Here is a 15000-nt window from a genome sequence, read left to right on the forward strand (position 1 = left end):
GCCGGGGGTGAGGACCTTGGCGGTCCGACCCTCGGCTGCAGAAGCTAGCTCTAGGGACGTGGAACCTCTCTGGTGGGGAAGGAGCCTGAGCTGGTGTGTCGGCCTCACCTCGACGCACAGCAAGGGCTCTGGAACCAGTATGGAACCAGTCTGGAACCAGTCTGGAACCAGTCTCCTCCAGAGGGGTTGGACTCTCTTCCACTCTGGAGTTGCCACTGGTGAGAGGGCGCCGGGCAGGGGTGGCAATACTTATTGCCCCCCCGGCTTGGTGCCTGTATGTTGGAGTTTACCCCGGTAGACGAGAGGGTAGCCTCCCTCCGCCTTCGGGTGGGGGGGCGGATCCTGACTGTTGTTTGTGCCTATGGTCCGAACAGCAAACTCAGAGTATCCAGCCTTCTTGGACTCCTTGGAGGGGGGGGGCTGGAAAGTCTCCCCCTGGGGATTCCCTCGTTCTGCTGGGGGACTTCAAACGCCCATTGTTGGTAGCGACAGTGAGACCTGGAAGGATGTGATTGGGAGGAACGGCCCCCCCGATCTGAACCCGAGCGGTGTTCTGTTATTGGACTTCTGTGCTCGTCACAGTTTGTCCATAACGAACACCATGTTCAAGCATAAGGGGGTCCATATGTGCACTTAGCACCAGGACACCCTAGGCCGCAGTTCGATGATTGACTTTGGGAGGAGTTCGGTGAGGCCATGGAGAACAACTTCCGGACCGCTTCGAAGAGATTCTGGACCACCATCCGGCGTCTCAGGAGGGGGAAGCAGTGCGCCGTAAACACTGTGTACGGTGGGGGACGGTGCGCTGCTGACCTCGACTCGGGACGTTGTGGATCGGTGGAAGGAATACTTCAAAGACCTCCTCAATCCCACCGACACGCCTTCCGGTAAGGAAGCAGGGCCTGGGGACTCGGGTGTGGGCTCTCCTATCTCTGGGGTGGAGGTCGCCGAGGTGGTTAAAAAGCTCCTCGTGGCAGGGACCCGGGGGTGGATGAGATCCGCCCCGAGTTCCTCAAGGCCCTGGATGTTGTGGGGCTGTCATGGTTGACACGACTCTGCAGCATCGCGTGGACATCGGGGGCAGTGCCTCTGGATTGGCAGACTGGGGTGGTGGTCCCTCTTTTTAAGAAGGAGGACCGGAGGGTGTATTCCAACTACAGGGGGATCACACTCCTCAGCCTCCCTGGTAAGGTCTATTCGGGGGTGCTGGAGAGGAGGGTCCGTCAGATAGTCGAACCTCGGATTCAGGAGGAGCAATGTGGACCAGCTCTACACCCTCTGCAGGATCCTTGAGGGTGCATGGGGCCCAACCAGTCCACATGTGTTTTGTGGACTTGGAGAAGGCATTCGACCGTGTCCCTCGGGGAGTCCTGTGGGGGGGTACGGGGTATCGGACCCCCTGATACGGGCCGTCCGTTCCCTGTATAACCGGTGTCAGAGCCTGGTCCGCATTGCCAGTAATAAGTCAGACTTGTTTCCAGTGAGGGTTGGACTCCGCCAGGGCTGCCCTTTGTCACCGATCCTGTTCATAATCTTTATGGACAGGATTATTAGGGGGTCAAACTGTACTACAGTAAAGTACTAGTACCTCTAACTGTACTACAGTAAAGTACTAGTACCTCAAACTGTACTACAGTAAAGTACTAGTACCTCTAACTGTACTACAGTAAAGTACTAGTACCTCTAACTGTACTACAGTAAAGTACTAGTACCTCTAAGTGTACTGCAGTAAAGTACAAGTACCTCAAACTGTACTACAGTAAAGTACTAGTACCTCTAACTGTACTACAGTAAAGTACTAGAACCTCTAACTGTACTACAGTAAAGTACAAGTACCTCAAACTGTACTACAGTAAAGTACTAGTACCTCTAATTGTACTACAGTAAAGTACTAGTACCTCTAACTGTACTACAGTAAAGTACAAGTACCTCTAAGTGTACTGCAGTAAAGTACAAGTACCTCAAACTGTACTACAGTAAAGTACTAGTACCTCTAACTGTACTACAGTAAAGTACAAGTACCTCAAACTGTACTACAGTAAAGTACTAGTACCTCTAACTGTACTACAGTAAAGTACTAGTACCTCTAACTGTACTACAGTAAAGTACAAGTACCTCAAACTGTACTACAGTAAAGTACTAGTACCTCTAAGTGTACTGCAGTAAAGTACAAGTACCTCAAACTGTACTACAGTAAAGTACTAGTACCTCTAACTGTACTACAGTAAAGTACTAGAACCTCTAACTGTACTACAGTAAAGTACTAGTACCTCTAACTGTACTACAGTAAAGTACTAGTACCTCTAACTGTACTACAGTAAAGTACAAGTACCTCTAAGTGTACTGCAGTAAAGTACAAGTACCTCAAACTGTACTACAGTAAAGTACTAGTACCTCTGGCTTCCGGTTTAGCGCATGGAGTAACCAGTCGCACGGTGAGATCGCTCTCCCGGACAATCCGCAATTTACCCCCTAACTAACTTAAAACTCAGTATTGGTTGATAAAACAGATAAATGGATTGGGGAAGAACACTTAGAAGCCAAAAAGCCGACGAAAGAGAGCCTACAAAACAGAAAAACACGACGACAACCAGAGACAGCAGCGGCGGCGGCAAAGTGGACCAGGCCGCCATGGCGCCTGCAGACATAATTAAGGCGATTAATGACCTCAAAACTGATCTGAAAGGCGATAACACCATTCTGCGACAAGAAATCACCCATCTTGGACAAGAAATCAACGGTAAACTGGATACGCTCGGGGCAGAAGTACGCAACTTATCTGACCGGGTGGAAGAAGCAGAGTCCAGGGTGGAGACAGTCGAGAGATGGGCGGCTGAAACGACCGAGGCCCTGAGCTCCTGTTTGAAACAGCAAAAAGCCCTGCAACATAAACTAAACGACCTAGAGTCACGCTCCAGACGCAATAACATCCGCGTCTTTGGAGTAGCTGAAGGAGAGGAGGGAGAAGACTCGGTGCTAGAGTATGTCGAGGCGCTAATTCGGAGCAAGCTACCAATTCCGGACGCCATGGAGTTAAACATACAACGCGCACACAGAACCGGCGCACACAGACCCGCTCCAGACAAACCTCCGAGAGCGTTCATAATCAACTTTCAGGAGTTTTCAACCAAGGAATGGGTTCTAAAAGAGGCATGGAAAAAAACTAATAAGGAAAGGATCCAGCTGAATAACAAGACCCTCTACTTTGACCATGACTACAGTGCAGAGGTGGTCAAGAAACGTAAAGAATACAACGGGATCAAAAAGGCTCTGAAAGTGAAAGGAGTCCGCTTCCAAACACCGTATGTGAACATACGCATCCACTGGGAGACGGGAGCCCGACTCTATACCAACGCGGAGGACGCGAGAGTGGAGCTGAGGAGACGTGGAATCATGGTGGAAGACGGGACGCCAGCCGAGCGGGAGGCTGACTGGGGAGCGCGCCTGGGAGAGCTGCTGGGGTCATGGCAAAAGGTAGCGGGTCCCCGCGAGGCAGAGGACGGCGTCACCCGGAGAGCGCGGTTCAAACTGCAGAGTTTCCAGAGCGATCACACTGCTCAGAAATGATCCCCAGCGCAACGGAGGTAAAATGAGGATTTAAAAATCATCACAGGCTGGTAAGATAACTGCCACTACGAGACTGAAATGCAAGAATTGAACTGGACTATATAGGCTTCATTGACAATAAATGTCTGGGAGAGACGATCTAGTTTTCATTTTTGTTGGACTTTAGGATGGCAGGGTTAGTTTTCCTAAATGGCCTAGCCACCCTATGCATAGGGCCCTATCTTAGCTATAGGATTTACCCTAGACCCACCAACAGGGTCTCAGTGAGGAGTTTTCTCCTCCCGGTTTGGAGGTCAGTTCTTTATTATGTTCAGTTGACTTTGTTCTTTCTTTGTTCTCGTTTTACTATTTTGTTTGGGGGAAAACACTACTACAAAGCAATTTACCTTTTTCTGTGTTTGAGTAGTAATGTCGCATAATCTGAAAATAGCTTCTCTGAATGTCAACGGTTTGAGTAACCCGGTCAAGAGGAGCAGGGTGCTAGCGAAAATAAGGAAAGATAAGTCCCAAATAATATTTTTACAAGAGACGCACATGTCAAACTCTGAACATGAGAAACTAAAAAAGTTTGGTCACTCCAATACTTATTATAGTTCATGTAAAAATAACAGAAAAAGAGGGGTTGCAATAATGATTTCTAATTCATTGAACTTTGATCTGATTAAAGAAAAAAGAGATGATGAAGGTAGATATGTAATAATCAAGGGCAGGATAGACAATGTCCTGGTCTCATTTGTGAATGTTTATGCTCCTCCAGAGAGTGACAGATCTTTTCTTAAAAAATTATTCGAACTGATTGTATCTGAGAGTGAAGGAATACTGGTCTGCTCTGGAGATTGGAATACAATTTTGAACCACCGACTAGACACAACAAGCTCGAGTAGACGTGGATCCCTGAAATCAAAAGACCTAAATGTTCTGATGAAAGAAGCTGGCTTATTTGATGTATGGAGAAGTACCCATACAAGAGATAGGGAATTCACCCACTACTCAGCTACACACAAGGTACACTCTAGGTTGGACTTTTTTCTGATGAATATTACAGATAGACATAGGGTTCATGAGTGTACAATCGGAACAGCAGATATATCTGATCACAACATTGTTTATCTAAAAATTAATTTAAATAACAGACCAAGGAACACACTATGGAGGCTGAATATTGGAATCTTAAACAACAAACTTATGGTGGAAGAAATTAAAAAAGAAATTGGTGAATGTATAAATGACAATAAGGATGACCAGGTCGACCCAACTATTATTTGGGATACGGTTAAAGCAGTTATGAGAGGGAAGCTAATCTCAAGAACAGCTCATTTAAGGAAAATCCAGAGATTAAAATACGACCAATTAGAGAAGGATTTGGAAAAACTTGAAAAACAACGACCCAAAAATGACAATAAAGATACAACTGGGAATCAGATTAAAGATATAAAGAAACAAATAGAAATCTTAATGAAAGACGAAATTGAAAAGAAACTGAGATTCACAAAGCAAACCTTCTATGAATCAGGCCCAAGGGCAACACGAATTTTAGCAAGGCGCCTTCGAAAGCAACAAATAACAAACTCAATTCATAAAATCAGGGACCCTTTAACGAATTCACTAAATTATGACCCAGAAGAAATCCATAGAAGCTTTAAAAACTACTATGAGACGTTATACTCACAGCCTGAGAAGGTTGACGAAGAGAAAATAAAACAATTTCTGACCTCGCTGGACCTCCCCTCTATAGGCTTAGAACAAAATAAATATTTGACCTCCCCTATTACAAAAGACGAATTGGATAAAGCCATAGGTAGACTGGCGACTAATAAGAGTCCTGGGAGCGACGGCTACCCAAATGAATGGTACAAAAAATTCAAAGAAGTCCTTGCCCCGGTACTATTGGAATCATTTAACTGGACACTTGAGAAGGCTATAGCTCCACCATCTTGGAGGGATGCTGTGATATCTGTTATTCCCAAAGAGGGGAAAAATAAAGAGTTCTGCGAGTCATATCGCCCAATTTCGATACTAAATGTAGATTATAAATTGTTCACGTCCATTATTACTAAAAGATTAGAGCGTTTCCTGCCTGACCTGATACACGAAGATCAGACAGGTTTTGTAAAGGGACGCCAAACACAGGATAACATCAGGCGCACCCTTCATATTATAGACCATGTTAATAAACACCACACAAGCGCTGCCCTGATCAGCTTAGATGCTGAAAAAGCGTTTGACAGGGTCAGCTGGGACTTTCTGTATAGAGTACTAGAGCGGATGGGCTTCAACGATAAATTCATTAATTGTATAAAGGCATTGTATACAAACCCATCAGCCAGAGTTAAAATTAATGGCCACCTGTCAGACACCTTTAAACTGCATAGAGGGACGCGACAAGGCTGCTGTGCTAGTCCTGCCCTTTTTGCGATTTTCATAGAGCCACTGGCTCAAATGATTAGACAAGAGGATGGGCTGATAGGAATAACAATTGCAAGTGATGAACACAGGATAGGTCTATTTGCTGACGATATAATCACCTTCCTTCAAAACCCAAATATAACGTTCATTAAATTAGTAAAAATAATGGAAGAATTTGGATTACTGTCAGGTTACAAATTAAATATGTCTAAAACTCAGGTTTTAACCTTTAACTACAAGCCAAATAAAGAAATCAGGAAGAGATATAAATTAAATTGGAATGCTAAGTCGATAAAATATCTAGGAGTGATAATAACTCAGGAATTCGACAGAATTTACAAAACAAACTACGAACTAATGAACGATAAAATTCAAAAAGATGTGGCACAGTGGTCAACTTTAATAATGGATTTCAGCTCAAGAATAGAGGTAGTCAAGATGAATCTCTTGCCTAGGTTGCTATATCTGTTTTTATCGCTACCAATTAGAGTACCAGTTTCACAATTCTCAGCATGGGACAAGCTAATATCCAGGTTCATCTGGGCAGGGGCCAGGCCTAGGATAAGACTCAAGACCCTTCAGCTAGACAAAGAAAATGGAGGATTGGCTTTGCCAAACTTGAGAGAATACTACTATGCTGCACAGTTAAGATACATAGTATATTGGTGCTCTCCAAACTATCAAGCCAGATGGAAGGACATTGAGATGCGCCTGGGCCAGGCCCCTCCACAATCAAGGTTGAGTGGAAAAGAGTACATGGATCCTAAGGGTGAAAACTCGATCATGAGAGAAACGTTTGAAATATGGTATGATGTGGTTAAAAAATATAAGTTAACAGGAGACTGTAAACTGTTGATATGGCCTGCTCACACTTCTAGGTTCAGACCAGGAATTTTAGATAAGACCTTTGAAAAGTGGAGAGACAAAGGAATAACAGCTACCTGTACGCTGGTAGATAAGCAACATTTCAAATCGTTTGGACAACTTAAAAATGAGTTTGGTCTGGAAAATGGAGACTTGTACAGATATCTCCAATTAAGACACTTTTATGAGACAGAAATTAAGAACGAGATCTCACTAGAAGGGAATGATGTGATTGAGGTGTTGACGGGTGCATTTAAGAAAACTCCCTCAAAAATTGTCTCTAAACTATATAAAGGTTTATTGAAACAACAGGGAAGAAATACAGTATATATAAAAGTGAAATGGGAAAGAGAATTCAATGTGGAGTTATCTGAGAATGATTGGCAGTCCATGTTTAAGACCCAACACACATCAACAAGCTCTAGAACATGGAGAGAGTTTGGTTGGAAAAATTTAACACGTTTTTTTATTACTCCTAAAATCAAAAATAAACAATTAGGCCAACAACAATATTGCTGGAGAAATTGTGGGCAACTGAACGCCAACCATTCTCACATATTTTGGTCATGTGTGCAAATACAGTCATTTTGGGAGGGGGTTTTAAGAACCATGGGTGAAATCTTTGGATATAATATTCCCAATGACCCTCGGTATGTATATTTAGGACTAATACCTGAAGATGTAGTAGGTAAAAAAGACAAATATCTGTTCAAGATCCTATTACTTGCAGCTAAGAAAGCCATTACAAGGAGTTGGTTGAAAACTGACCCACCTGGACTGAGCCACTGGCTGGACATCGTAGGAGAAATTCGAACAATGGAACAATTGACCTACAGCCTCAGACTCAATACAGAGCTGTGTGCTCTAAGATGGACAAAATGGCATCTTTATGTGACCAAGTAGTGCTCATTCCCCCTTGTCTTTTTGTTTTTGTATTTCTGTATTGATTGGAAAAAAATAAAGTTTAAAAAAAAAAAAAAAAAAGTACTAGTACCTCTAACTGTACTACAGTAAAGTACTAGTACCTCTAACTGTACTACAGTAAAGTACAAGTACCTCAAACTGTACTACAGTAAAGTACTAGTACCTCTAACTGTACTACAGTAAAGTACTAGTACCTCTAACTGTACTACAGTAAAGTACTAGTACCTCTAACTGTACAGATACTGTTCTTCCATTCTCATCCATGAATCCTGAAACTTTGTGTTTTGTCTTCTTTTTTTTTGAAATAACAAAAAGTCACGTTTGACTAAAAGTTTCAATTTGAAGAGAGTTTAAAAACCAATCAGCCTGCAGCCGTCAGTCCGACCGCGGGTATAAAACTCTGCAGATTAACGACTGAAGCTGTTCACACGACGGCACAAATATGCAGACACACATTTATAAAGCCCAGCGTTCACATGCTTGTTTCATAAATCTCATTCACTGTGGAGCTGAGAGCACGAGCCTCATTCCTCTCCTACAATTATCCTTAAATGGATTAAAAACGCTCTTAATCAGCTGTTTTCACATCAACATGTTAACAGGAAGAAGAAGAGCAGCTGTTTCCATCCTTTCATTCATCACATGAGGAGTAAACATCAGCTGTAATATCTCAGACATGTATTCAATGATTCTTTACAAGCTGCGTCAGAGAGAAGGAGAAGAAGGAGAAGAAGAAGAAGAGGGGAGATGAAATGTGTAAATGAAAAGAAAATAACATTATAATGAGTGTTTGATCTGCTGCTGTGTAAACCAGGACCGAACTCATGCTGATATTAGAGAGTAAAAGACTCTGATAAAGATAAATCATCTTATAGACAGAATATGAACATAAAAAGCTGATTGTTTGCTTGTGATAAAGACTGAGATCAGCTGGAAGTGTGGAAATGTTTAAAAGGAAACTTAAAACTCACCTGATCAACCTGCTTTTAATTAAAAATGTAATAGATTATATCCTCTAGTTTTATTCCTCACTGATCCTAAATGTGACTCATTCACCTCACTGGTTTTAAACTTTTATTAAAAACATGTTAGAGACTCATTCTGTTCATGTACAACCTGTAACTATAGCAACCACAGAACAACCTGTATCTATAGCAACCATAACACAACCTGTATCTATAGCAACCATAACACAACCTGTATCTATAGCAACCATAGAACACCCTGTATCTATAGCAACCATAGCACAACCTGTAACTATAGTAACCATAGCACAACCTGTATCTATAGCAACCATAGCACAACCTGTATCTATAGCAACCATAGCACAACCCGTATCTATAGCAACCATAGAACAACCTGTATCTATAGCAACCATAGAACAACCTGTATCTATAGCAACCACAGAACAACCTGTAACTATAGCAACCATAACACAACCTGTATCTATAGCAACCATAGCACAACCTGTATCTATAGCAACCATAGCACAACCTGTATCTATAGCATCCATAGAACAACCTGTATCCATAGCAACCATATCACAACCTGTATCTATAGCAACCATAACACAACCTGTATCTATAGCAACCATAGCACAACCTGTATCTATAGCAACCATAGCACAACCTGTAACTATAGTAACCATAGCACAACATGCATCTATAGCAACCATAGCACAACCTGTATCTATAGCAACCATAGCACAACCTGTATCTATAGCAACCATAGCACAACCTGTAACTATAGTAACCATAGAACAACCTGTATCTATAGCAACCATAGCACAACCTGTATCTAAAGCAACCATAGCACAACCCGTATCTATAGCAACCATAGAACAACCTGTATCTATAGCAACCATAGAACAACCTGTATCTATAGCAACCATAGCACAACCTGTAACTATAGCAACCATAACACAACCTGTATCTATAGCAACCATAGCACAACCTGTATCTATAGCAACCGTAACACAACCTGTATCTATAGCAACCATAACACAACCTGTATCTATAGCAACCATAACACAACCTGTATCTATAGCAACCATAGAACAACCTGTATCTATAGCAACCATAGCACAACCTGTAACTATAGTAACCATAGCACAACCTGTATCTATAGCAACCATAGCACAACCTGTATCTATAGCAACCATAGAACAACCTGTATCTATAGCAACCATAACACAACCTGTATCCATAGCAACCATAGCACAACCTGTATCTATGGCAACCATAGCACAACCTGTATAAATAGCAACCATAGCACAACCTGTAACTATAGTAACCATAGCACAACCTGTATCTATAGCAACCATAACACAACCTGTATCTATAGCAACCATAGAACAACCTGTATCTATAGCAACCATAGAACAACCCGTATCTATAGCAACCATAGAACAACCTGTATCTATAGCAACCATAGAACAACCTGTATCTATAGCAACCATAGCACAACCTGTATCTATAGCAATCATAAAACAACCTGTATCTATAGCAACCATAGCACAACCTGTATCTATAGCAACCATAGAACAACCTGTATCTATAGCAACCATAAAACAACCTGTATCTATAGCAACCATAACACAACCTGTATCTATAGCAACCATAGCACAACCTGTATCTATAGCAACCACAGAACAACCTGTGCCTATAGTAACCATAGCACAACCTGTATCTATAGCAACCATAACACAACCTGTATCTATAGCAACCATAGCACAACCTGTATCTATAGCAACCATAACACAACCTGTATCTATAGCAACCACAGCACAACCTGTATCTATAGCAACCATAGAACAACCGGTATCTATAACAACCATAACACAACCTGTATCCATAGCAACCATAACACAACCTGTAACTATAGTAACCATAGCACAATCTGATGGTCTATCTGTGCGTTACATTCCTCATACAAGTGATAAACTTTATCCTAAAAGTTAAACGGGTTCAGCAGATTTTAGTTTTTGACACCAACGGTTGCTACGGTAGCGAGTTTCCTCCCGTTTGTTTTTCAGAGTTCATTAAACGTCTTTACAGAGAAGTGACTCGTCTGCAGCATGAACCGATCATTAGCTTCTGCTTTAATGGAGATATTTCATGTTTTAAAGGCTTCACAGATGAGAGGACACTTTTTTGTATTTCCTGGCAGAGCGTTTTGTATAATCTTGGTATTCGTCCGGCTGACTGAAGCGCTTCCTTTAACAGACCGCAACAATAAAAGCCTGAACTTCAGACTTATGACTTCTTCGTCTCAGCCTTTGGTGTGGAAGCTTCTCCTGACGCTCAGAGCTGTTCTCAGACCTGCAGGCAGCTCGTAAAGACGCGCTCTGATTGGTCTGTGGTGGTTAACCCCCCCCCCCATGCACCCCCCGCCTCATGCCCCCCCCCCCCCAAACTAAACCCGTCCACATGGATCTGCTGCGGCTGTGTGCTCGCATTGTTCATCTCCCTCCTGGTCCGACCGCGCTGTGGTGGCGTTCCTGTGGTCGCAGCACTTCATACAGGAATGCATCATGGGGACATGGGGACATGGGGGGGGGGGGGGTTTGGTGGGGGGTTGTGAGTATTTTATGTGTAGCAGCCCCTGGGAGTCGACCGCAGAGATTACGACCTCGCAGCCTCCTAAACCAATCACAGCCTGCATTTCACTTTTCATCTGTTTCTATCTGTCCTGCAAAAACTTCCTTATTATATTATATTATAGTATATTCAGTACCCTCCCTCCTTCCGTCTGTCCTTCCTCCCTCCTACCTTCCTTCCTCCCTCCCTCCTTTCCTTCCTTCCTTCCTTCCTTCCTACCTTCCTTCCTACCTTCTTTTCTTCCTTCCTCCCTCCTTTCCTTACTTTCTTCCTCCTTTCCTTCCTCCCTCCATCCTTTCCTTCCTACCTTCCTTCCTTCATCCTGCTCTTTCTTTCCTTCCTCTCTCTTTCCATCTGTCCTTCCTTCCTCCTTTCCTCCCTCCCTTCCTTCCTCCTTCTCTCTTTCCTTTCTTCCTTCCTTCTTTCCTTTCTTCCTTCCTCCCTCCCTCCTTGCGTCTGTCCTTCCTCCCTCCTACCTTCCTTCCTCCCTCCCTCCTTTCCTTCCTTCCTCCTTTCCTTCCTTCCTTCCTACCTTCCTTCCTTCCTCCTGCTCTCTTTCTTTCCTTCCTCTCTCTTTCCTTCCTACCTTCCTTCCTTCCTCTCTCTTTCCTTTCTTCCTTCCTTCTTACCTCCCTCCCTCCTTCCTTATGTCCTTCCTTCCTCCTTTCCTCCCTCCCTCCTTCCATCTGTCCTTCCTTCCTCCTTCTCTTTCTTTCCTTTCTCCCTTCCTTCTGTCCTTCCCTCCCTCCTTCTGTCGGTCCTTCCTCCCTCCTACCTTCCTTCCTCCAGCCCTCCTTTCCTTCCTTCCTACCTTCCTTCCTTCCTTCCTCCTTCTCTCTTTCTTTCCTTCCTCCCTCCTTTATTATATACAAGCTGTTTTCTTTCTGTTTTTTATACAGAAACACATTTCCTGTATTATCTGGTTGTATTCTAATAAAGAGGCTGAGTAATAATCATATATTTGTCATTATAGCATTAATTATTATTATTATTATTATAGCACAGTTTTGTATATCTGCAGACTATAAGCTAAGTGTCAGCTGATAAACAGGATGTAGAAATCTGATTTTAACTGAATTTAACAGATTTTGCTTTTATTAACAGTCCTGAAGTCTTACATGTGATGTTTTAATCTTTATTCTTACTCAGGCTCTTTGTGTGGTTTCAGATTTCTCTTTTTCTGTTTTTATATTAGTACTTAAACTCATGTCAGAGAGGATTTGAAGCTTCCTTTTTAAACTCTGAGCTGCATATAAAAGTTAAAACCATGAGCCGTTGGAGCCGTTGGAGCCGCTGAAGCAACATTTCTCTTCTAGTGTTTTTATTTTAAATGATGTCTGCAAACACTAGATTTCTCTCCTCAGAGTCATAAACCTTTAAAATGAGCAGAGCTGGATTGTGTCGCGGCGTCATTTCCCCCGCTGAGAGAAGAGAAGCTGAGAAATGAGAATATAGAAAACATAAAACATGTTTTTAAAAGCAACACTGTCACCGGCCGCAGCGCGACAAATCAAACGCACCCTGGGTGTCTCGAATGCTTCAGAGTCCAAAACCACCACGGCATCCCGTCCGTCTGCGTGCCCCCCCGCCTCCCACCGCCCCCCCCCCCGACCGCCCCCCCCCCCGACCGCCCCCCCCCCCCGACCGCCCTCACCGACCGCCCTCAGCATAACGGATCGCTCCATTTGTTTAAACATTCAGAGAAATATTGATCACCATGTTTTAAAGTGTTCAGACTTTTCAGCATCAATCAGCAGCTTGTTTAAATACCTGCGAGAGTTAAAGGTCACACAGCTTCTCTCTAACGTCACACACACCTCGTTCATCAGGGAGGGAGCACACACAAGCGGGATTTACCAGCAGACCCTGAACTCAGCACCGTACAGAATATCTCCTGTTTATATTCAGAGTTTCAGGTACAAAGTGCATCAAAGGACAAACTGCAGCTGCCTGTAAAACTTCATTTAAGCAACATTTATATTAGAATTGTTGGATTTTAACTTTATGTGTTTGTTTATTGTGTCTAAATATGTAAGAATCAGTATTTAGTGGAGCTGTTAACAACTCATAGACATCTGAACTGTGAGCCGACTACACACTGGGGTACTAGTACCTCAAACTGTACTACAGTAAAGTACTAGTACCTCTAACTGTACTACAGTGAAGTGCTAGTACCTCTAACTGTACTACAGTAAAGTACTAGTACCTCTAACTGTACTACAGTAAAGTACTAGTACCTCAAACTGTACTGCAGTAAAGTACAAGTACCTCTAACTGTACTACAGTAAAGTACAAGTACCTCAAACTGTACTACAGTAAAGTACTAGTACCTCTAACTGTACTACAGTAAAGTACTAGTACCTCTAACTGTTCTACAGTAAAGTACTAGTACCTCTAACTGTACTACAGTAAAGTACAAGTACCTCTAACTGTACTACAGTAAAGTACAAGTAAAGTACAGATTTACAGTCTCTTAGTGTTTCTCTGTGGTGGAAGTATAGTAACTAAAAGATTTGACTGCAGCTTCATGTTATCTTCAGTGTGTGTTACCTGAGAGGACAGCAGGTTGCACGCTGTGTGTTACCTGTGAGGACAGCAGGTTGGACGCTGTGTGTTACCTGAGAGGACAGCAGGTTGGACGCTGTGTGTTACCTGTGAGGACAGCAGGTTGCATGCTGTGTGTTACCTGAGAGGACAGCAGGTTGGACGCTGTGTGTTACCTGTGAGGACAGCAGGTTGCATGCTGTGTGTTACCTGAGAGGACAGCAGGTTGGACGCTGTGTGTTACCTGTGAGGACAGCAGGTTGGACGCTGTGTGTTACCTGAGAGGACAGCAGGTTGGACGCTGTGTGTTACCTGTGAGGACAGCAGGTTGGACGTTGTGTGTTACCTGAGAGGACAGCAGGTTGCACGCTGTGTGTTACCTGAGAGGACAGCAGGTTGGACGCTGTGTGTTACCTGTGAGGACAGCAGGTTGCAGTCGATATAAACTCCTCTTCCTGTCTTGTGTCGTTGCAGCAGAGCGGCCATGACGGCTCCGTGTGCGTACAGCCCCGTCGCCAGGTCTGTCATAGCGACTCCCGGCCTCACCGGCTCTCCGTCCTAAAGACACAATACATGATCACACTTTAATTTCATTTTAATTTGACACACTATATATTGTTCAAGTTGAGCCCAGAAATGGATTGATTGGGCACAGTGGTAGAATAAAGGAGTTAAGGGTTCTGCATTTGTTTTCAATATCCAAACATGGAAGGAAAGAAGGAAGAAAGGGAGGAAGGACAGATGGAAGGAAGGAAGGAAGGACAGAAAGACGGAAGGAAGGACAGAAGGAAGAAAGGTAGGAAAGACAGATGGAAGGAAAGAAGGAAGGAAGGAAAGAAGGAAGGACAGAAGGAAGGAAGAAAGGACAGAAGGAAGGAAGGAAAGAAAGAAGGAAGGAAGGGGGGGAACAAGGGGTGTGAAACATTTAGAGAAATGTAGATTTGTTGGATAAATAGTGTGTAAAATTTAATGTGAACTTGTTTCATTTGATTGGAAATACAATATTTATAAGATCCTTCTCCCAGTCAGTGTCCATAAAGATGTTATTCCTAAATGCTTTCCCTCGGGGACATATTGTCCTCTTTTCATTAAAAGT

The 15000-nt window shown here is 43.2% G+C and overlaps 1 protein-coding gene across 1 annotated transcript in view; it reads right to left on the reverse strand.

The window, feature by feature from the left end:
- The window catches only part of sugct (succinyl-CoA:glutarate-CoA transferase), a 47271-nt gene that overhangs the window by 2381 nt on the left and 29890 nt on the right, over window positions 1–15000 (reverse strand). Inside the window, 1 exon segment of the mRNA XM_053342774.1 lies at window positions 14319–14462. Within this exon segment, the coding sequence (XP_053198749.1) occupies window positions 14319–14462 (144 nt within the window).

Source organism: Scomber japonicus, chromosome 21 (genome assembly GCF_027409825.1).
Source record: "Scomber japonicus isolate fScoJap1 chromosome 21, fScoJap1.pri, whole genome shotgun sequence".
NCBI classification, from domain to species: Eukaryota; Metazoa; Chordata; class Actinopteri; order Scombriformes; family Scombridae; genus Scomber; species Scomber japonicus.